Source organism: Micropterus salmoides, unplaced genomic scaffold (genome assembly GCF_014851395.1).
Source record: "Micropterus salmoides isolate LMB-PRFRI ecotype aquatic unplaced genomic scaffold, ASM1485139v1 Ms_hic_scaffold_9, whole genome shotgun sequence".
NCBI lineage: Eukaryota > Metazoa > Chordata > Actinopteri > Centrarchiformes > Centrarchidae > Micropterus > Micropterus salmoides.
The window spans coordinates 26,373,030-26,395,683 of record NW_024044681.1 but is presented as its reverse complement, the minus strand read 5'-3'; the positions used below and the strand labels follow the sequence as shown (position 1 = coordinate 26,395,683).

Sequence of the window (22,654 nt, the reverse complement as noted above, 5' to 3'; positions counted from 1 at the left end):
ATGGAGGGTTTTTTGGAGACCAGGATGATTGTGGAGCATTTGAAGCAGGAGGGAACTTCACACAGCTCCAGCGATCTGTTGAAGATCTGTGTGAAGATGGGGGCCAGCTTTTCTGTGCAGATTTTCAGGCAGGATGGTGACACCATCTGGGCCAGGAGCCTTCCTGATCTTCTGCCTCTGGAAGAGGTGGTTCACATCCTCTTCACAGATCATGAGTGCAGGTGAGGGGTCAGTGGGGTGGGGGATGACAGTGTGGCAGTGAGGGAAGGTGACTGATTAAAGATGGTGGGCGGCGCGGGGGAGGGGTGTGACTGTGAGGGTCACTACTTAATGCATGAACCACTTCCAACACAAATGATCCAATAGTTCATGAAGCATATAGAGCTACACATGAATCAGAAGTGTGACTGTATATACAATATATTATCTAAAGGCCCCTTGCAACATGTTTCATATCCCCAACATCCCTTTATGTCCATACTTTAGATAAACTACTTTTAAGATGATAATGCAACTTTACTTCTGTTTTTCAAGCAGGCATAGCACACATTTCCTGTCAATTTTGAGTATTGCTGCAGTGAACATGTCTTTGCATTTTGAAGAATGAAGATTCTCAGCCTTTTAGAGGCTGCATGAGTCCTGATCCTGAAAATGATGGCTGTTGCCCAACCACAAGAGTTTTTATGACAAAATTATTCTTTTTATTATATGTATTATTCATAACTACATTTATTTGATAGCTTTAGTTACTAGTTACTTTGCAGATTCAGATTAATAATATAAAATATAATCAACAAATTTATAGGTAAAGATAAGGGGGGGGGGGGGGGGGGGTACACAAACTAGCAGTTACCATCTGCAACATTAAATTGATGTATAAATACATCACTAATTATAATCTAATAATAAACATAATTCTGAAATGGGCCTTTCTGCATAATCAGTACTTTTACTTTGTACTTTAATTATATGTTGATGCTAATACTTTTTACTTAAGTAACATTTTGAATGCAGGAGTAACAAAGTATTTTTGGTATTGTTACTTTTAAAAGATGTAAATATTTTTACACAACAACGCTATTAGTTAAGGGAAATAAAGTTGTACCAGGCCATGGTGTCACCACAGACATCAGTATTAAAATAAAATGCACAGGCTACATTTAAATTTAGCAGACTATCACCATCAGCCTATATGCATGGAAAAAGTGTGTCCAGCACTATGGTTTATATGAGTCCTGAGCTTGAACATGATGGTATGGGCTATAATATAAAGCTATGTTTCTACATTAACAATACCCATTTCACAGAAAACTGTAAAATATTGCAAAGACCATTTCCTCATAGCTACCAGTTATGGGCAGTAAAACCAGTTCTGCCAGTCTATGATGTCATCACAGAATTTCAAAATAAAATGCATACACTTAAATATAGGAGTAAAAGTGTTAATTTATTACGTAAAACAGCTAAAATTTTAGTTAATTAAAAATCTGATATATACATAGGGACATGTTTTCAAAGTTCGCCCCTGAGTTGCTATGGCAACTGATGAATGCGTGTGCCTCCCTTTGCTGCGCACTGCGCATGCGGAGTGTGTCGGACACCAGACAGGAAGTGTGACCAACTTTTTCCACCGTCCAGCCCTACCTCGACACTTTCCATCATACTGCCTCGCCTACTGTGATCAAATTTAGCGCACACGTTTAACCACAGCACGTCTGACCGAAAAAAGTTACTGTGTTACTTTCAGTTTTACCCTTACTTAAATATTTTGCTCTTCTCCCCGCAAACGGTGTACTGTCCCTTTAAGTAAAGCGGCTGCTCATTTGCAGCCTTTCACAGGCTGGACCTCCGCTCACTCAGGACCCATTCATAAATAAGACATCGTATGGAAAGGAAGCTCATATAGCCGCATCTGAATCTTCATTCAGCGGACCGGATGCGAAGGGCGAGCAGGAAACAGACATGCTCACCTCGGTCGGGGACTGTAAATCGGGGGCACGGCTGAGAGAGCAGGATTGACTTCCCATGGCTGACCCCCCTGCTGATGGTTTTGACTTCATGTGCGAGCCGTCAGGAGGCAGCTTCATCCAGCTCAGAGCATTTGGCAAGCTCCGAGAAATGCTCGTTTCCTCGCAGGGTTTGGTGTTTTCTACGCGCTTCCGCTTAACACAAGTCATCCTGGTTTAGACAAGTCTACCGCTCCGATCTTTCTTTTTGTGTTAAATTTTTAATAAATGAAAATACAGCAGAGGAGCATCAGAGGACCTGACATACCGATGGAGCAGTGAGCCATGGCAGCTAAAGAGGAACTGTATGCCAAAGTGACCCCGCGGAGGCAGCGCCAGAGCCGGCCAAGTACCATCAAACATGGGTCCACGCTGGACGTGCTGCTGTCCATGGGCTTCCCCAAGACCAGGGCGTGAGTACACAGCTGCACTCTCCCAAACACACACTGTTAGAGCCTAGTTAAATCGGGCTTCCCAGCAACATCCCTGAAATTTATTTCATGTCTCTTTTTGCGTGTTGCAGTACCAACATCGGAAGCATCTCATGCAGCATGTCATTAACTTCTGTCAGCAGACTACCCCCCCCCCCCCCCCCCCACGGGGTCATGTCAAATGACCCCTTTTACACTGCAGTTGTTGCTCTTGAGTCCACAGCCACATTGCATCTTCCACAGCAGAGATTTAATGTCATTTGAGCTATTGTCTTGAGTTTTGGTCAGTTTTATAGTTTACATTATGTAAGCATCATTTTAATGTTGTAGATAGTGAAGTTGGAGCTATTTTAAACCACTTGATAGAAGTATGTAGTTAAATGTACTGTATAATGTGTAATAATTATATTGTTGTTATACATCTGCAAAGTTCCTAGTAACTGCAATTAAATGTAGCATGTAAGTACTTTCCTCTGAAAAAGGCTATTCGACTATAAAGCACAAGTGCTACTTAGTAAACTACTTACTGTACTTGCTCAAGTAGCGGTACTGTACTTTAGTACAGCAGCATCACTTGTGTACGTGTGCAGTAGTTGTGTGTCTGTGTATGTGCATACCTGTCCATGTGTTCTTTGGACATATTTCCCACTGCAAAAGAAAAATAGGAGAGATACTCTGTGTTTCCTGAGTCATGCAATTCACTCGCCAACTCTCCCTTGTTTTCAATGAAAACCCGATTTTGTGGGCATTCCTGCGTTCCCCTCAACACTTGTTTTCATTCATCCTTGAGAGATGAAGTTGCCAGGAGACAAAAGTGGTGGCTTGTGAATGTAGTCTATGGATTATGTAATTACATTCAAAAATGGCAACCTGTAGTCTGTTTGTGTTTGTGGGCTCAGACATAACATCTCAGTTTCAAAGTTATAAACGTATGTTCAAGTATTTGTAGATTGTTTACAAGAATTTCATAAGGCAGGTTGAGAAGTATATGGCATGAAAGTCTCAATATTTGAGACCACAAATCAATTGAAGCATTTCTTTAATAAAAGCAAAAATGAGATCAATTATAAAAATGTCAAATACAGAGATGCTGCATTGTTATTGAATGGTTAAGTAACTTTAGGGCCATGCAGACATTAACATTTCTAATGCATGTAGAATAAGATATAAGTATGCTTGCTGCTTTTACTCCTTGTAACTATCTCATGGTATCTCGTGTCCGGCTCAGACCCAGCACGTCGCACATATTTGTTGTTGATTGTTGATCTTTGTTGCATATTTTTATGTTGTCAGTTTATAAATTTATATGTACACAATATTCTCTTCCGTTGCGTTACTTCTGCAAGGCACAGGCCCAGAATAATGCACATGTATATATCTACAACGTTGTTCTTCCATTCCATATTTATATATTTCTACATTTATTTATGTTGACTTTATGTTTGTCTACGTGTAGCACCTTATCACCATAGCAAATTCCTCGTATGTGTAAAACACTACTTGGCAATAAAGCTCCTTCTGATTCTATGTCTTTTAGCCTAGGAAGCTGTGACTTTAGAGTTAAAACACCAGTCACCAGTCACTTTTTCACACCAGCTTAAATCCTTTTACCTTTTTACATCTCAGCCTCCTCTCACTGTATGAACTCTCCCCAATCACATAATCTATAATCATACCATCCCTTCTTATTGTTCGTGTTGTCAGTGACTCCCACATTATATATCAAGCCTGATGATTTGAACAGCCTCATCTCACCCAAAAGCCTTTCTGTATGTGCAGCGTGCGCAAAAAAAATTGTGTTCCATTGTGTCCCAATCTGAAATAGTTGGCTTTGAGTCTTTGTCAGCAGCGGCGGTAATTTCAGAGCGCCGTGATTAACTCCCAGATCTGTTACTTGATTGGTATCTGAATTGTTTGATGTAAAACTGTCTCCCCTTGTTAAAACCAAAGACTAACATTTAATAATGACTGTTGGCAGTTATCTGAGTTTTGCAAGTGTTGAACAATCTTTCTTCTTTAACTAGACAGATACAGTATCTCCAAAATTAAGCCTTTTTATCCTCCGCAAAACTGGCTAAGATCATCCAGGCTTTCATCATTCCAGAATGCATCTCTCTCTCTTCCTGCCTAATGAACCACTGCAGACAAAATGACATACTGGGTTTGGTTATATTTGCAGACTCGCATCTATTATTTATGACAGACTAATACACTTTGATTTGATTGAGGTTATAAATTTATAATGAAGCAGAATAATGTAGCGTCATTACCTTCAGGCCTGTCTGCTGTGATTCAGTAGAGACATAATAGCAATGATGAAAGAAGATGCATAAAGTTATTTAATACAAAATATGTACATGTAAATTAAATCAACACAGGTGAGGCTGCATGATGTTTGTGCACATCATACAGGGGTGCTTTAGTATGGCTCAACCCCCCTCTCTGGAGCTTATGGCACAGTAGTTATTACAATATACAGAATTAAGTTACAGAGTATAGGTAGGGCTGGGTATTTACGATACGATACCTGACTTTTGACACAGTTACCAAATAGATACATTTTTGATACTTAGGAAAATAACATTCTTACATGATTCAAGCTTCACTAATGAATTTTTTAATTAAAAATAAATTTATATAAAAATTTTACTGTGTAATGTTAAGTGGGTCGCTTGTAATGACAAACCTACAGAGAATTATCTCCTGTCATTGTCCCCCCCCGCCATCTTTATAGAGATGTTTTCTTGTTGCACACTTCGGTGGTGACTTGAAATCACTCGAAATATGTGGGGCCAGAAGAGTGGTGAGGTAGTGATTATTCAGAGGGATGGTTGGTGAACTGCTGTACTGAACTGATAACTTGCCCGGTCGGGGTATAGCGCTAGTCAGTCACAATAGCTCCTGGGGCTTCTCTCTACTGTTCTGTTTTCTTCCCCCTGGTTTTTTCTTCACTGTTGCACATCATTTGGTTCAATAAAAATGTGCACATTTTTGCTGTTTTAAATCCTGGTGTGACTGTCACTTGGCCTTTACACCACTTTCATCAGCCCTGTGTCAGAACTTGACAGTTTCCGATACTCTGCTCTTTCCACAGACATATTTTGGTCGGTACCAAAAACCACATTTTCACTACACCTGTGCAGATTGTCACTTTCTACTCTTCAGTTCAGCCACCAGCCCAGACACACTGCAGTAAAATATCAAAATAAATGTCTGATTTGCTTTGATATCAGGCCCTTCCTTAGACTTTGGTGGGAGAGGAAGAAGGAATAATAGGAAAATCTGTTCAAACAAGGGCTTCATTGTGTTTGAGGGTGGATGGTTTTAGCCAGTAGGGAGCATGCATCATGTACACACACACACACGCACACACACACGCACACACACACACACACTCACATACAGAAACAGCCCCTTTAATTGGGCAGGTTTTCTGCTGAGTCATGCAGGAATTGACTAGTGTAATCAGAGCTGGATGGACAGTGGTCTCTCTCCCTGTTCTGCTCGTGTCTGAAGGTCGGGAGCAGGTTTGGAAACCAATCCGACTGAGGACGGGAGTGACGCCCAGAGTGCTTCGTCGTGTTTTCTCTCAGGTTTGCTGCTCTGACGCAGTTTGGATTTTGGTATAATGAAAACAATTGGATCATTTTTGGTAGGATTAGGAGTCACTTTGGAAGTTTTCACCTTCTTCCCTCCTCCATTACCTGGTCCAACCAGGGCGTTAACCATGAGTTTAGAAACACTGAGGTCAGGCGTTGATGTTTCCCCTATGTTTCCTTTTATTTTTTATATTGTTTGCAGAAATGTACTCCAATTAAAACATAGTTTATATAGTCTATTTCATAGCGTTATTCCTTATTCCTTATTATTATGTCATTTTTTAATTGTGGAATGCAATGTTCCCCAAAGTTGCTAACAACCCGTCCCCAAAATTCCCAGAACAAATGCTGAAGCCATGACCTCAGTGTCACCAATGGCTTACCCTTTTTATAAATAGAATAACTCTTGGCTGCACCCTCTGTTAAGGACCACTGGGTCTTCTCCTATTTTTCTCTAAAAATTCTTTGAATTCTGTTGTGATGTGCTTAATAGTCCCGTTCATCCCTGGAAACCTAAGTCATCCAGTTTTCCTTCTATGTATAAACAATGTGTTCTCTCACGTTTCTCAAATTGGACCTGAGTAAACAGGACTTCCTTGTATCATTGTGACCTTAGTAAAATAATTATTTTATTTTGTTTATTGTCTTTGTAAATTGTGCTTGTGCAGTCTTACTCGTGTGTTTAAAGTATAGTGTTGGTTTGTTCATCTAAAGTATACAGAAGATACTGCATGTGTGAAGTATATGGGTGTTGCACATATAGAGGAACCGTCTTCGTTATCAGTGGTGCCACTGAAAAAGATGTGTGTGGGTGTGTGAGGTCAAAGTGGTGTGAAGATTGGTTCATGCTTTCAAGCAGAAATATGATGGTGTGTGTGTGCAGTTTTCAAATGTCATGCTTGTGGCCAAAATAACTGGGCACACACACCTTAAAACTGGAAATAACACTTATCACCCTGAAGAGTCCCTTTGTTGCTGGTTGGCTGGACACAGGAAGGAACCTGCATTACTGGCAGAATAATGGTTAAACAAAGTGAAGAGCTGAATTAAACCACTTGATTTAAACAAATGAGGTGCTTCTGAGAAACTTTATAACACCAATGTAAACAGACTGCGGCTACTTTGTGTCAGCCATGCATAAAGCACAAGCCTACCTCAAAGCAGCTGTGTAAAAACATTTGACTGAAGTAGAAATGCATTTGAAGATGATGCAGGACCCAGGCTTGTATATATTAATCCACTGCAGCTTTGGATTGTTTAGTAACACTGAGGTATAATGTGGTAATTATGAGCAAGGGAAACAGGAAGTTGATGACGAAAATGTAACAGAACATCTTCTGCAGCAACGTAGACTGTGTAATGTTTTGGACCAATCACAGATCTTCTCACAGTGAAGCTGGTGTTTGGAAAATCCAACTGCAATACTTTGGTCAGAAAGCCTGTGCTGGATTTTGAGCCTGAAACACATACGGTTCTCCAATATTTTCCAATACTGAAACGATTAATCGATATAATAGTTGACTATTAATTTCCTTTCAAATGACTAATTGATTAATCGACTAATGGTTTGAGCTCTAAACCTCATCATATTAATAATAACCTGAAAGTTTTATTTTTGCTTCAAGAATATGGCCACCTTTCTGAGAGGTCAATTACCACTTAAATATTAAGTAAAGCCCTGAAGTCTCATAATGTTTCCAGTATTGGCTGATTGAACCGAGTAATAAAAAAAGTCTATACAATGGAAATGCCCAAGGTGATGCCTTCACATCGCTGTTTTTTTTTATTTAAAGGACAGTCCGTTCAAGATTATACACCCTCATCTTGCTTGATAGTGAGCTCCAGTTTATAAAACGACAGCATGGCTCTGTTTTGCATCATTTAATGGTATTTCTTGAGGCAGCTTTGATACAGATGAAATTGTGTTTAGTCTCACGTGTTTATTGTTTGTTTCATTGTGCTTCTCGAATGAAGACTTCAAAGCCACTTTGGTTACTGAGATATAACTTGGTAATGCACGGAAAATAATTTTTTTCTTTTCACTGTGAAAGCTGTTGTGTGCTCTAGAGGAAGTCATTTCACTCGTTGGCTGTGTAAGCTGTTCTTCTACCTCCGTTTCATAACTCCTGCTTTAACCATAACTCCATAACCATTCGCTCTTATCTAACATGCAAAGAAGCGAGAAACCATTTTAATTTTGTGTTACAACACATACCTTATGCACACACATGACACTTTGGTGCCTGTGCGTTCAGCTTGCAAGAACAAACTCAAAGCTTTTCTTATTTGAGACAGCCAAGAGGAAGTTGCTCATTTCCGGAAATGGCTTGTGACCTTTACTGAGCTCTCTGTTGAGACGGTGGTTTGAGGGTGGCTGAAGTGGGAGATTCACATGTCACTTGCAGATAGAAAAGAATAGTTTGGTGTACTGACTGAGCTATCACATTCTTTCTCATGAAAAGGACTGTAGATTGCAAATCTTAATCACAATTACTGATTGGATATAATAAATGGTTTAAAATGTTCTTCTGAGACTTCCCTTAATCTATTGAGACATCACTTTCTGGCTGAAATGTGACCTGGAATTCTAATATTAATTAAAACAAGATGGTCATGATTTAGGTGTTAAAAGTGTTCATAGTAATAATCAATCAGTCATAATCAACATGCCTACCAACCACAACTGTAACTTTCAAAAGTATGCAGTTTCTTTCATATGACACATCCTGGGATTTTGTGGTGTAGGACCTACTGTGTGATGCATCACAGTATTGGCACTGTGCCTCGTGCATTCTTAGTGAAACAGTTGCTTTGTGCACTTTGACTTGTTTCACTGTCGTCATGTAGCGCTAAAAATAACATTCATGCTAAAACAGCGCACCTCTTGTTGGGTTTGACAGAAGCATATATAATCATTTGTTCATACTGAGAAGCTTTATTGAAACAATGACCCTGCGAAGAATATTATTAACATCCTTTAGTCACACAAGGGTCCACAGTTCATTTAATGGTGTCACTCTCTGACTTGCTCTGTCTGCCCTTGTGGACTTCTCTTCTCCAGAAATAATGAAGTGAGAAAAGGAGGTTCAACAGTTCCAGACACTGGCTGTACACAGCTGGCTTTGTCAGATAAGTTAAAGACTGAAATGTTGCCCTATCAGCCTGAAAGAAAAGGTTTATGAGTGGACAACACCAATAGCTGGCCTTGTGAGTGACTTTGCTGACATTAAACAAAATGTTGTGGCCCCAAAAATAACTACCACCAGTCACTCAGGGACATTTTGTGAAATACATTCATTTTCTTTAGATAGATGAGAAGACTCACGCCACTCTCATGTCTGTACTGTAGCTAAGTGTAGCACAAAGAAGAGGAAACCGCTAGCTTGGCTTTGACCTAAGCGTAAAAATGTTCCTGCTTACACCTCTAATGGTGTCTAATTGCTGTGTCTTTGTGGCAAGTTACGTGCTATAACTAACTCCAATAGGTCACCATGCTGCTGGTAGCAAAAAAACCCCAACTACATTAAAAAAAACACAACTTGTTTTTGGTTTGGTGGACTTTGGTTTTATAATATATAATATAATATAACGCTTCAGAATCTACCTTTCAGTCAATAAGTAGAGGCTGCAATCACTTTCGGGCAAGTGGAATACTAGATAAATGATCTAGATAAGAGCTGCTGTATTAACATTACCGTTACATTAACGGTCAGTTTTCGTACAATTTCAGGTCTGTTAACACCTTGGCTCCTGTGGCTCAGGAGTTAGAGCGGGTTGGCTGTTAATCGGAAGGTCGGCGGTTCGATCCCTGGCTCCCCCTGGTTGTGTGTCGAAGTGTCCTTGGGCAAGATACTGAACCCCGATTTACGAATGAGTGTGAATGTTAGTTTCCGTTTGAGCACTTAGGCTCAGTGCATGAATGTGAGTGACTGGTGAATGCAGATGTGCTGTAAAAGCGCTTTGAGTGGTCGAAAAGACTAGAAAGGCGCTATACAAGTACGGAGCATTTACTTATACAGTCTATATTAACACACAGTCAAAAACGGGTACATTTCAGGGGACAGCTCCAGACGGAAAACGGGGACATATGGTCACCCTAGGTTGCACAAACGAGATTCAACATGTTAATTAATGAGCTTTAGGGGTGATGGCGTTAGCAGTGGCTCGGTTTGCTGGCATGCTAATATTATCTAACTTGAGCCAGCTAAAGTTAGTTTATGGTGTTAATGGAGGCCAAGTTGTTCGCTGCAGTGTTGTTTTACTGTTTACAGAACAGGTTCAGAAGGCAAGAGTCTCGTGAGCATGCAGTTACAGCCTGTGGATTTCATTGAAACATCCGACCTGGAGTCTTAACATTGTATTAGGCATACTGACCGTCAGAGGTAACAGAAAAACCTGGCAAGTGGATCGTTGTTATGTGAGATTACAACCCCTTCACACACAGACAATTAAAAAGTGATTAATGTCATTAATGTCAAAAACTACATATAGCCCTATTAATACACAAGTCATGAGAGTGGTATCGATCTTCTCATTTAACTCTCAGCAAGAATGCGAATAAGCCTGTCTCCCAAAGGTCCCAAATGACTCTTCCTTTTAATATTTACACTAACTTTATTATGTGTAACATATTAATAGTGGCCCTGAACAAAGGCTCTAAGAGATATTACAATTAGAATATCGGTCGGTAAGTGTTGTTGCTGACATGAAACCATCCCACTTTTAAGTATAATATCACAGCCTTGCACACCTTTTTCCCTCTGTCCTTGTGTCCTACATCACATTCTGAACAGATATACACAATTAAAGTGTCATTATTAGTCAGTCATGAGCTTAATTCCAACAGTTTTTTTGTTTTATTGAAAAAGGCTGTAAAGTCCAGTGTTTGGTTCGGCGTTGGCTCACCAGGAGTGAGCAGTTGGCCAGACTGGACGTAGGGAGGCACATTTCCTCTGCTGACGGGGCTCTCCTTAGGTTGCTGTCTGGTGTTGGGCAGTGCTCTCAGTGCTGTAAGAGCGTTAAGTGGTTAGTGTTCGCCGTTCGCTTGTAAACAGGAAATGTTGTTTTGCCCATACAGCTAAGTCAGGGAGGGGCCCTTGGGAGTATGTATCTGTGAGTATTAGCGTTAGCAAATACATTTGTGTGTGTGATGAAACAGGGTGACAGGGTTTTGTTAACTTCAGATCTAGATGCTTGTTACTTTTGGCTTTAATTTGCAAGTTCCTTTTTCTTTCTGGGCTAATGTGTGGCCATAAAAGGCTAAAACACTTACGTAGTCAAGTTTTGTCACAATAACTTCAAACACAATGTTCAGAGGAAGTGATCACACTCATGAGATACTTTGAAAAGTGTGCAGATCTTCTGATAAAGCTAAAGCAATAACTTCTCTCTAGCAGCCTGGAAACTATCCAAGTTTGGTAAAAAGGGTCAGAGGTAATAAGCAGGCCAAAGAATGTTTACATATATGAAAAAAATAAATATGCCGCTGTTTAAACACGCAACAGGCAGCCAGAACATTTGATCTGTAGTAGGTTTAAAGAGGAAAGAGGAACTGAAAACACGTGCCATATGTGGGTGAAATAATTGAAAGGCTGTTTCCAATATCACTTGCAGCAGTGGTGAATGTGCAAACGGAGTAAAAGCATCATCTAATAATGGTCACTGTTGTTGATCCAAACTGTACAGCTGGTTTGAAGCCATGCCGAATCCAGAGTGTATTTTCTCTCTTTTCTCCCTCTGACTCTCTAATCTTTTTTTTTTATCTTCATCTAGCTGTGAACAGGAAATGCAGTTTATAAATAACTTGCTCAGTTCTTGCTAAGAGCAAAGAAAAGGCCTCCGGGTTAGATGCAGTTATTGAGGACAGTTTGCCCATGACTGTGGTGGACTATGGTAGAACAGATAGAAAGGAAATTTCAAACATGAATATTCAGACAAAACAACACAGAATCTGAAATAATTACGCATGTTATTTGTTACATTCAGTGTGAAAAAGACAACACAACCAAGGTCGCCCATGCTTTACAAAAGCCATTGAAATGGGAAAATAGGTAAACAAGGCCCCATCTAGGGGGACAGAAGCCAGGAATTAAAGGTTTTTTGTTATCTGTTATTTTAATATGTTAAGTTAGTAGAATCTTCTGTAAATTATTGTTGCTGGAAGAGTAAACTGGAGTAAAAAACTGTATATATTGGTATATAGATTAAAGAATAGCTATCTAATGTTATGACAACTAGCTTGTTGATAAATCAGTAGAGTTATAATTATTGGTCGTGTAGTCGATACCGAACAGGCTCTGATTCCAGCTTCTAAAATGTGTATATATGCCATATTTCTATTACATTAAATTAAATAACCTTGTGTATAGATCGTTGAATCGGACAAAACAAGCAATCTAAATGCGTCAACTTGTGCTTTGGGAAATGGGTGTGCCATTTAATCAACAAACTATGAATGGGTTAATTGAGAGAATAAACAGATTAATCAATGAAAATAATCTTGAGTTGCAGCATTGTCTTCAGTGTCAGAAACAGAGAGCAGATCAGCAAACCTGGAAGTGAAAGTAGCACACGGTGAAAGTGTTGAGAAAATAGGGTGGAAATATGCTGAGATTTCAGATTTTGTAGTTTTAGTTGTTTATTCAGTCATTTGTGCATGTGCGTAAGAATGGCTACCGAGGCTGCATTATCGAGAAGGTCCAGATTTTCAGATCAGTAAGACATGTGCATGTGTTGCTTTGTGAAAGAGCACAAGTTTGCATCTCACCTTCAAGGTGGGTCTAGCTGTGTACTATGACTTCCTTCCAGTTCGTCACTTCAGTCTGAGCCAGGCCAGATGTCTTCCTGCTGTCTCGACTTGCTGTTTAGGTTCACAAGAAGGATATGTTGTTGTTTTTTTTAAATGAACTTGACTGCGTGCAAAAGCTGACTGCCAGAAATACAAGGAAAGTCAATAATTAATTAATAATAATTAAACTGAGAAATTAAATAAATTAATAAGCCTACAAAAATGTTTGAATAAATATGTACATAAATTAAAGTACAAAAGAAATTAAATGTGTCTTATAAAAGTGCGGGGAAAGGGGATTACTTAAAGTAAATTTATAAGGACTTGCTTTGTTTTAATGAATTTTTACTACCAACATGTGCAGTGTCACAGTGAATTCTAAATATTTTATTTCAATATTCTTTTGAAATATCAGTTTTTAGAGTACTCCTGCAGCAGATATTTTCTTCTAATGAGATCAGGGAAACTACAACGGCGTATTAGGACCATTGTAGTGAGAAAGAGATGGGGGAGATAGGGGGGTAATAGAAAAAAACAATAAAATAACCTGTATTTTCTCTGAGATTAAAGTGTTTTAAATGGTACTTGTGGTGTGATGATGATTTTTATTGACATTAAAAACCATGTTCTACATGCCCATATCAGTTGTAATTTCAATCTTATATTCAGTTTTTAGAGTGACTTCTGTCTAGGGACTACAGATGCAAAATAGTCCCTTGGCTCTTTTATGGCAATGTTTAATAATGCTCAATGTCTGTGTTAAATAAACCAATAAATAAAATAAAATCAGCAAATAAGTAAATGGAATTAAATTATTGTAATGTTTTCTGTATTCTAAATATGCACTATGCAGTATTTTGTTGGAGAAAAATTAACTAAATATAATAAATATAAATATTGGCTCAGATTTGAATTGGCAGATAGTCAGTATTAAAGGATTAGCAGCAACTATAATCATTTCATTTATTTGTGCTTTGTATTGTATTATAAGTATTGGTAGAGACAGCACAGTGTCTTTTTCATATGGATTTAGCCATGCCAAGCCATTCCCAGTGTTTACTGTTTATCATGTCTCACATCAATGAGAAAACATGGCAAGCATCACCATGCTGCGTCTCCTGCTTGATGCTGTTATTATTATTTATACCGGGAACAGGGTTTCTAGTAATTTCAGCAGCCTAAAAAAGAGCAGATTAAATTCAAGCAAACCTTGTCTCCTCTCTGTGAGCGCAAGACCTTTTCTATTATTCCATGTCACAAGGGTCTCATAAAATACTGCAGCGATAAGAAGCAAGACATCCAATGGTCTAGCCTGGATTGGATTTTGTGACGTCTTAAGTCACATCTGCTTGTAATCCCATCATGCCTTCTGAGAGAAAATCCCCTTCTTTTCCTCCTCCACACAGCACCAGGTGGAATCTCTGAATAAGATGACTGTAGCCAGTAAAGGACTCTCTGCCTTAAGCCTTCCACATGCAGGAGTGGTTTATACTGTAGGAATCAAAATGGAACAAATAGGTAAAATGTTGTAGTTGTCATCTTATAAGCCTGTTCAAGTGAACGAACAAGAGACTGTACTTCTCTGTCTTTGGAGCTTCTATGTAATTCAAGTTTGCCCTGCATATATTTGTGTGTGCATGTTGTAGTAGATCTGTGTGAACCATCTGTTAGAGTGCTGTAGCCTTGGCGTTCCCATCCTGCACGCTGTGCTCTGTCCGGGCACACTGCCCCAGGGTTTGGGGACTCTGGCGTATCTAGGACCCTCTCAGTGGGACAAATGTAAAAATAGCTCATTCAATTTGAACACTAGAGTGGCACAATGAACGCTGTCAACGTCGCAGGAACATCTCTGTAGCTATATCAAACAGCGGCTCTTCGATGGTGCAGAAAACAACACGTTTTGCACGTTCTTTTTGCTTTGATATCACTCACAGTTCTGCTGCTAAGAAGCTTGGAGCAGTGACAAGCAGGCCTGTCTTCAGCAATGGCACACTTACCTTTTAAATAAAACATGGCATTATTTTTGTATTTTGGCTATCTAAGTTAGTGAATGGGTGATTAAATCTCATTGACTTTGGGCTGTGCTTTGTTTTCACACAGTGCACAAAGAACTTCAACTGAAAGGAGAAGGGATTGTGTGGCTTGTAGTTAAGCGAATGCTGAGGAGAAGATGTGCAGTTACTCAAAAATGCATTTCCTGTTGCTTCATAAAGAAATGACACGTGTTCTCTTACTGTAGTTATTTCAGGGATATATCAGGGATTTCATTCTTTTTTTTACCTCATAAAACAGATAAGCAAAAATTAAAGGCCAATCTTGGCCAAAGTGGCAACACAGGTTTTTTGGGTTGTATGGGAGTTACACGCCCATATACTTTTGGTTGCCACAACCCCTTACCATAATCATAAAGTACACACTACACACACAATATACACTGATTTAGGAAAATTAAGTGGATGGGTTTTGCTAATGTGTGCTAAATCTTCGCAGACAAGACCTTCAGAATTGCAGTCACATCTAGATGCTCTGAGTTGGTTCTCTCAAAGCCAAAAAGAGCTGCTCGAATCAGTGAATCCCTTCAGAGGCAGCCCACAATACCAGAGGTTTTATAAAAAGACACTAATTAGATTTTGAGCACTCAGGAGTAATCACGCAATCAGCTCTCTTTGGTTTCAGGAAGAAAAAAAGAGTCAGACTTTATGAAATGACACAGATAAATCATGTCATAGGATGTGGACACTGCCTTTGACACTAAAACACAATAGACAATAATAATTATATGTTTCTCGTATTTAGCAGGTCTTAATATTATGACATTTGGCTGCTGTAGCAATGAATTGTTAACCGAGACTTTGAGCTGCCAGAAACCCTCTCGTCTGTAACACAGTGGTCGTTACTTAATCATGGACTGAATCACTTGTAAGACAGTCATGTTCGGATTCAGTTTCATGTTAAATCCAGATTTTAAAAAAATGTTTTCATAGCAAAGAATATGGCCCTTTCATGTCTGCATCACAGCTGTTTCATGAACGTCTGGTGTGAATAATGAACTCTCCTGTTGTGAATTATTGTGTGCTTGTTGTTCTGTTGCTGCTCTCTTGGGCTGTTTGATCTTTGTCCGTTGTCATGTGGAAGCACAGCAATCTCCTCCTAATAAACATGGGCCGGAAGAGAAACTATTGATTTTGTGACTGTGCTTTGATCTCCCTTTCTCTTTCTCTTTGCAGCTTGAAAGCTCTGGTTTCGACAGGAGGGAAAAACGTCCAGGCAGCTTGTGACTGGTGAGAGCAGCAACTTACTTTTACACACATGTTCTCTCGCAGTCACTGATGCTCAACCAGATTGCAAATAGACACTCTAGTGAGGGTGAACACCACATCTACTGACCTAACTCAACATTGCACTGACGTGTCACTGCGCTGTTACAACAGCGCTGCCCTCTGCTGGATGTTAGCCGTCCTCTCGCCTTTTAATGTCCCACTTTTTTTTTTTGCTCACCATCTTCTTCTTGTTGGCCACATCTTTCGCTCCAGGCTCTTCTCCCACGTGGATGACCCGTTCTTGGATGACCCTCTGCCCAGAGAGTATGTGTTATATCTGCGACCCAGTGGGCCGCTGCTTCAGCAGCTCTCGCACTTCTGGCAGCAGTCCCGCCTCTCCTGTGGCAAGAATAAGGCACACAACATCTTCCCCCACATCACCCTCTGCCAGTTCTTCATGGTCAGTGGTCTAATTTTGTGTATGTGTGTCTGCATGTCAAATGACATGGGAGCGCTGTTCCTTAACTCTGCAACATATTGCCAGTTTAAAGCAGTGGTACGTTTGGTGACTTCCTGTTTCTCTATCTCTGTGCTCAGTGTGCCGATGGGAAGGTGGAAGCTCTGTGCGACGCTCTCCAGACCACTGTGGCCAAGTGGAAGGCTCGCATACCCCCACCCCTTCCACTGGAGCTCTATACCTCTTCAACCTTCATTGGCCTCTTTGTGGAGGAGCAGGTGGCGGAGGTGCTGAAGGGTTTCGCTGCGGATTTTGCCACTGAAGCGGCAGCTAAAGCAGGTTTGAGTCCCCTTTTGTCCCTTTGATGAAAATGACAAAATTAATGATGCAGTTCAAGAAGCTCTCATTTGGATATTTAAAACTTCATATGTGGACTAATTCCTTTTACTGAAATCGTATTTTTGGGATGAGCCAAGCACTATTTAAATATTTCTGTCAGTGGAGAACCACTATAGTTAAAAGAATGTAAAAGGAAAATACATCTTTTGTCCTGAGAATGTGTGTGTAGATATATACATCTGGTGTGCACATTTCACTCTTTTTCTTTTGTTTAGATGTTCATGTGGAGCCCCACAAGAAACAACTTCATGTCACGTTGGCATACCACTTCCAAACCAGTCACCTTCCAGTTTTGGAGAAGCTGGCCAAAAGCGTGGATGTGGCTTCAGGCTGCGACTGGCTGGCTGTGCTCTACTCCCGGGATATTCGGTTTGCTAATCATGAGGTACATTTATTCATTTAGCCGACACTTTTATCCAAAGTGACAATAGCTATACATGTCAGAGGTGGCACACCTCTGAAGCAACTAGTGTCTTGCTCAGGGACACAATGGTGGATGGGTCACAGTTGGGGTATTGAACATGGGTCTCTCACACCAAAGGCATGTGTCTTATCCATTGCGCCATTGCCATTCCCTAGGGAGACTTGCTCCCTTTGAAATTAGTACTTCCGCGTTACACTTGTCTATTTTCTTAACATTAGGTGAAAGAAAAGTTGCTAAGATCCTAATTATCAGTCTAATGGCTGTCAACCATCTCCCCCCTGTAGACACTGCAAGTCATGTACCCGTATTCGCCTCAGAATGACGATGAGCTTGAGCTGGCGCCAGGAGACTTTATCTTCATGTCTCCAGTGGAGCAGACCAGTGCCAGTGAGGGTTGGGTGTTCGGTACCTCGCTGGGCACGGGGCTGTCGGGCCTGCTGCCTGAGAACTACGTCAACCGTGCTGATGAGTCTGACACCTGGGTTGTCCATGGGTAAGAAGAGGAGTACAATATTCAACATGTGCACAAGTCTGTTGTTGCGTAAGGAGCCATGCTGGGAGGCCGAGGAGGCAGATTAGTGTAATGAAGTGCACATGCAGTATAGTAACAGCACTAGCAGATTATCACCGAATGCCTCTCAAAGCCACCAAGTCCCCTTTGGGAACCACTTCATAAAGATGTCACTGGTATCTCAAAGTGACAATTCACAAATCCCCAAATGCACACAAATAAGGGGACGTTTCCTGGCTGACTGGAAAGATTAAAGGGAAAGACGAGAAAATTAATCGTCTTGTTGACCTGCTTCCTGACTACCCCTTCGACTGGGCTTCTTTGCCCAGAGTATTACACGCCTAGAAACTATTACTACTAATATGTGACAGGAAAAAGTCACAAAATGCCAAACAATGCAGGTGCATTTTGAAATGTTGCTTACAAAATACAAAATACTGCCACACAAATTATTTAATAGTGTCGGGGGCATCCTCTATGCTAATTTCACCCTCACACTCCATCATGCTGATATCGTGAGACAACTTTTCACCTCGATAAGAAACACTGTCAAGTTTTAATATCGCGAGACACCCCTGGAAACAATAGAATTTCCTTCCTCCTTCCGTTCATTGATTTTTTTTCAAGATACCTAAACCACACTCTTTAATCCCACTTTGACTTGTGCACCCTACTTTTGCTTATTCCTGTGTTTTAAGGCCATGTTTTGTATGCCTTGCGCTGTTGTGTTCTTGATTGTGCGTACATCTTGTTTAATTCTTATTCCTCCTCTGTACTGTGGTTAAACTGTGTCGTGTTTAAAGTGCTCTATGAAAAAAGTTGAATTCTCTGTGTTTGTCTGATCCTCAGGTCTCACTCTGTTCTGAACTGTGCCTCTCCGTCTAACTCCGGCAGCGCTATGGGTGGGTTATTATTTGATGGACAGCTGAATGACAGTCTATTTGACAGTCTCATGGATCCTCCCAGCTTCACCGGCCTCTGTCCTCCTATGCAGGTACAGCGTTCGTGTATTATGTGAATTTTTTAATGACTTGCAGGGGGAAAAAATGTATCATCGGAGAGAACATAATGAACGTAACTGAGTGTGTTAATACCAGTAATTACTGTGTATGCTTCTGGAAGGAGCTTGATTAATTGATTGATTAACGCTGTGCAACGTGTCTCTTATGCCTCACAATTTAAAATGAATTTTTATATCAGGTGTCAAGGCCAACTAATCAGTCCTCCTCGTCCAAGATGAGACTGTTTGTGTGTCGCCATGGGGAGAGAATGGATGTGGTGTTTGGGAAACACTGGGTAACTCAGTGCTTCGACTCCAAAGGTTAGCATGCAAGGGAGATTTATAATGCATTTTTATACTGCAGGCTTACATTAGACACTTTGGAATGAAGTATTTACTTCTTCTGTAACATTCTCATTTGTGTTTGTGTAGGCCGATACATTCGCTCTAATCTCAACATGCCAACCAGCCTGCCAGCTAGAATTGGAGGTCACCGGGACTATGATAAAGATTGTCCAATTACTGTGTTTGGCTCCACCCAGGCCCGGCTTGTAGGTCAGTAGATTTTATATACAGTTTGTTTTGATGTTGTATGTGTAAAAGAGGTCATATACCATATCTGCAAAGTTACCATAAATTACTAAAAGCTTTTTAGGGATTGTTAAATACAGTATGGATGATGTTTGCCAAATTATATAACAATTAAAATGGCTGACACTGTGTTTTGGTCCATCCCAGGTGAAGCCCTGTTGGAAAGCCACGCGGTGATAGACTTTGTTTACTGCTCTCCTTCTCTTCGCTGCGTCCAGACTGCCCAGCACATTTTGCAGGGTAGGACCTCATCTTCATTCTCTTCATCAATACTCCAACCACCATAGCTGACAAGTTACAAAGCATTTATTCAGATTCCTTCGGTTGGCATGTAATGTTTACCTTTCACTTATGTTGAAGTTACTGCTGCATGATGATATTGGATTTTTAGTGTTAAAATTGGCTCAGATCTATATATCTATTATATAAAGCTCTAATAAATTACAGCACACCCTCTGTTGTACCAAGAGACATTATTAGGAAACAAAATGGACAGGGGAACAAAGGGGTCTTACTTCTCTTTACCATTCAGTTACACATTCATTCACATTCCCGTCTTGTTATTTAGTTACTCTTATAGCACCAAGCCTTAGATTTCATGTGAAGCTGTATTTATAAAATTTTCAGTAAAAGTTAAAAAAGAGCAAGGTAAAATGACATGGCAGAGTAGATGCACGGTGGGAGCTGATTATTGACAGCCTCTCTCTGTGTTTCGCTCTGTCAGGTCTCCAGCAGGAGGGAAAGACAAAGATCCGTGTGGAGCCTGGATTGTTTGAATGGACCAAGTGGGTTTCAGGCACATGTTTACCCGCCTGGATCCCCCCAGCTGAGCTGGCCGCTGCTAACCTGAGTGTGGACACAACATACAGGTCCACAGCAACACCAGTACTACAGGATACATCTATAGCTTTTATCTGTGATTGTCTGTGTGCAATTTACTATAACCTTCTATATCTCTCGTTTTGTCCCTAGACCTCTTTTTCCCATAAGTAAGTTGATGGTGTCAGAGTCCTATGACACATACATCAGCAGGAGCTTCCAAGTAACCAGAGAGATCCTGGCGGAGTGCAAAAGCCTGGGTAAAGGTTTGTTAAAGAATTCTGAACATGTATCCAGGGTTTTAAATTAATAACAACTTTACTACGCACCAAATGTTGCCAACATTTACTCCCTACAGTGGCCACTTTCTTTTCAAGATCTTTACATTTGAATGCTTCATGTTTTAAATGTAATCTTTGGCGGCCACTGTACACACACAGCATGAGCCAATATAATCTAAAATAAATAATGGGCTGCTGGTCCTACACAAAGAACCATACCTGACTCTACACTCTATACCATAAAACCTTATAACTCATTGTATAAAAACATTACCTTTTTAATAAGCACTTTGTTTTTAGCTTGCCGGCCTTCTGATTTAAAATGTTTCATTTGGATATCTATATAAAAGTACATGTTTTAAAGAACGTGAACATTTCAAGCAGCATGTTATCCACCGCTACAGAATTCTAATTGTATCCGTGGAATATGGTTCTCTGTTCTCTACCTCTTGAACGCAGGAAACACGGTCCTGATTGTGGCCCATGCTTCCTCCCTGGAGGCTTGCACTCGCCAGATACAAGGCCTCAGCCCCCAAAACGCCAAGGACTTTGTTCAAGTTGTCCGAAAGGTCAGTTTGCTGCTTTAGTTACACACTTCAATACTCTCCTCTAATGCTTTTTCTTCGATAAAATGCACATCTGTCTCCTCTTTATGCAGATTCCATACTTGGGTTTTTGTGCTTCTGAAGAAATGGGAGAGACCGGGATTTGGCAGCTGGTCGACCCACCCATCTTGCCTCTGACACATGGACCCAATCACAGTTTTAACTGGAGGGAAATGCTAATACAGGACTAAAGGATATGCTGTTTGGCTCCCTGTCTTGTAGTGGTCCCAAACTGCTGAAAAAATATTTATTTTTAACCCACACTGCTATAAATCCTGCCCAACTACCAAAAAAAAGAAAGAAAAAAAAATCACGTCTGGCTTCCGTCACAGACATCATGCAAAAAAAAAAAGTAATTGAAGCAAATGTATTCAGACGCACTGCTCAGGAATGAGAAAATACAGTTTGTGTGGAGATGAGCAAAAATGAGCTACAGATTTTGGGGCAGTTTTTCGCATTTCCGTCAACGTTCTACTTCTTAGCCCAAAATGTGGAGGTGCTACGAGATATCAGGTTTTATGCCATGAGAAGGGGTCATTAAGCTCCGTCTGTGGCCCATCCTCAGGCGGGGCAGTGAAGACTTTGTGTTCTGCTGCCGACTCACACACTGTGACAAGAATTAGACGAGAAAGACTTGTACCACAGAATTATTTTTCCATGTGTCAGAAATTATTATTTAACTTGTAGCTACGACTCTTCCTGCAAAAAAAAAAAGCACAAAGAAATGTAGACAATCAGACGGAAGAACTGATCTTCATTGTTTCTGGTGCCGATGTAGGTAGGTTATGACACCTGTTTTATTCCTGTAAATGTCATATCATTAAGTGATTCTTCTAAGTTAACATTTATGTGCCCACATCATTCCTTTATCCTTTCTGTAAGGGCCTGATCCACAGGTATTATGTGGAGGCAATTCAGTTTTGATTACCACCACAGGAGCAACCAAGGTAATATGGCTGAAGAAAAATTATATAATGAAAAACAGACCGCTGTTGGTTGTCCAGGTGCACTGACTAAAACCTTTGCTTGTTTATCATGACTCTGACACTCTCAGTAAGCCTGATAACCAGGCTGCTTATCACACACTTGTTGCATTTTTTTTTGGTCATGCCAGATGATTTAAGTGCTTACTGCCTATACCAATAATATGATGTATGACTCAGATCAAATCTATCAATACTCTCAAAAATGAATAAAGCAAGGTTGTGGAGTTATGAAGGCTTATACGTAGCATGTGCCATGTGTTCTGTGAAGACATCACTTCTACATTAGTGGGAATTGCTCTTAATTTTTGGTTCTGTTTCAAACAAACTGCAGTGAGGCTGTTCTTAAAGAAAATAAACATGAGTGGGCGTTGCAGTGCACAACTAACACTGAAACAGTCTTGCAGCAGTGTCAGTACGCTGTTGATGCAGCCATTTGCCACTACATGTAAGCAAAAGTGAGGAAACATAATCCGATCAGCCCTAACGTGCCCACTGAGA

The 22,654-nt window shown here is 40.3% G+C and overlaps 1 protein-coding gene across 2 annotated transcripts; it reads left to right on the top strand.

Annotated features, from left to right (window-relative positions):
- Positions 1-1,665: 1,665 nt before the first annotated feature.
- On the top strand, positions 1,666-22,396 carry ubash3ba (ubiquitin associated and SH3 domain containing Ba). 2 transcript variants are annotated; one of them, XM_038707717.1, is made up of 14 exons: positions 1,666-2,419; positions 16,051-16,104; positions 16,357-16,543; positions 16,681-16,879; positions 17,155-17,324; positions 17,648-17,856; positions 18,724-18,868; positions 19,075-19,195; positions 19,307-19,429; positions 19,613-19,705; positions 20,190-20,334; positions 20,438-20,550; positions 21,025-21,134; positions 21,224-22,396. In XM_038707717.1, the coding sequence occupies exons 1-14, from the start codon at positions 2,292-2,294 to the stop codon at positions 21,359-21,361; spliced, it is 1,935 nt and encodes a 644-aa protein (XP_038563645.1). In that variant the 5' UTR covers positions 1,666-2,291; the 3' UTR covers positions 21,362-22,396. The 2 variants fall into 2 exon arrangements, with proteins under 2 accessions (XP_038563645.1, XP_038563646.1); XM_038707718.1 differs by having other exon boundaries at positions 1,667-2,419; positions 20,438-20,544.
- Positions 22,397-22,654: the final 258 nt, after the last annotated feature.

Coding starts and splice junctions, on each gene's coding strand:
- ubash3ba (XM_038707717.1), top strand. CDS start 2,292: ATGGCAGCTAAAGAGGAACTGTATGCCAAAGTGACCCCGCGGAGGCAG. Junction 16,105..16,356: donor GTCCAGGCAGCTTGTGACTG/GTGAGAGCAGCA, acceptor CTTTCGCTCCAG/GCTCTTCTCCCACGTGGATG. Junction 19,706..20,189: donor TGCCCAGCACATTTTGCAGG/GTAGGACCTCAT, acceptor TCGCTCTGTCAG/GTCTCCAGCAGGAGGGAAAG.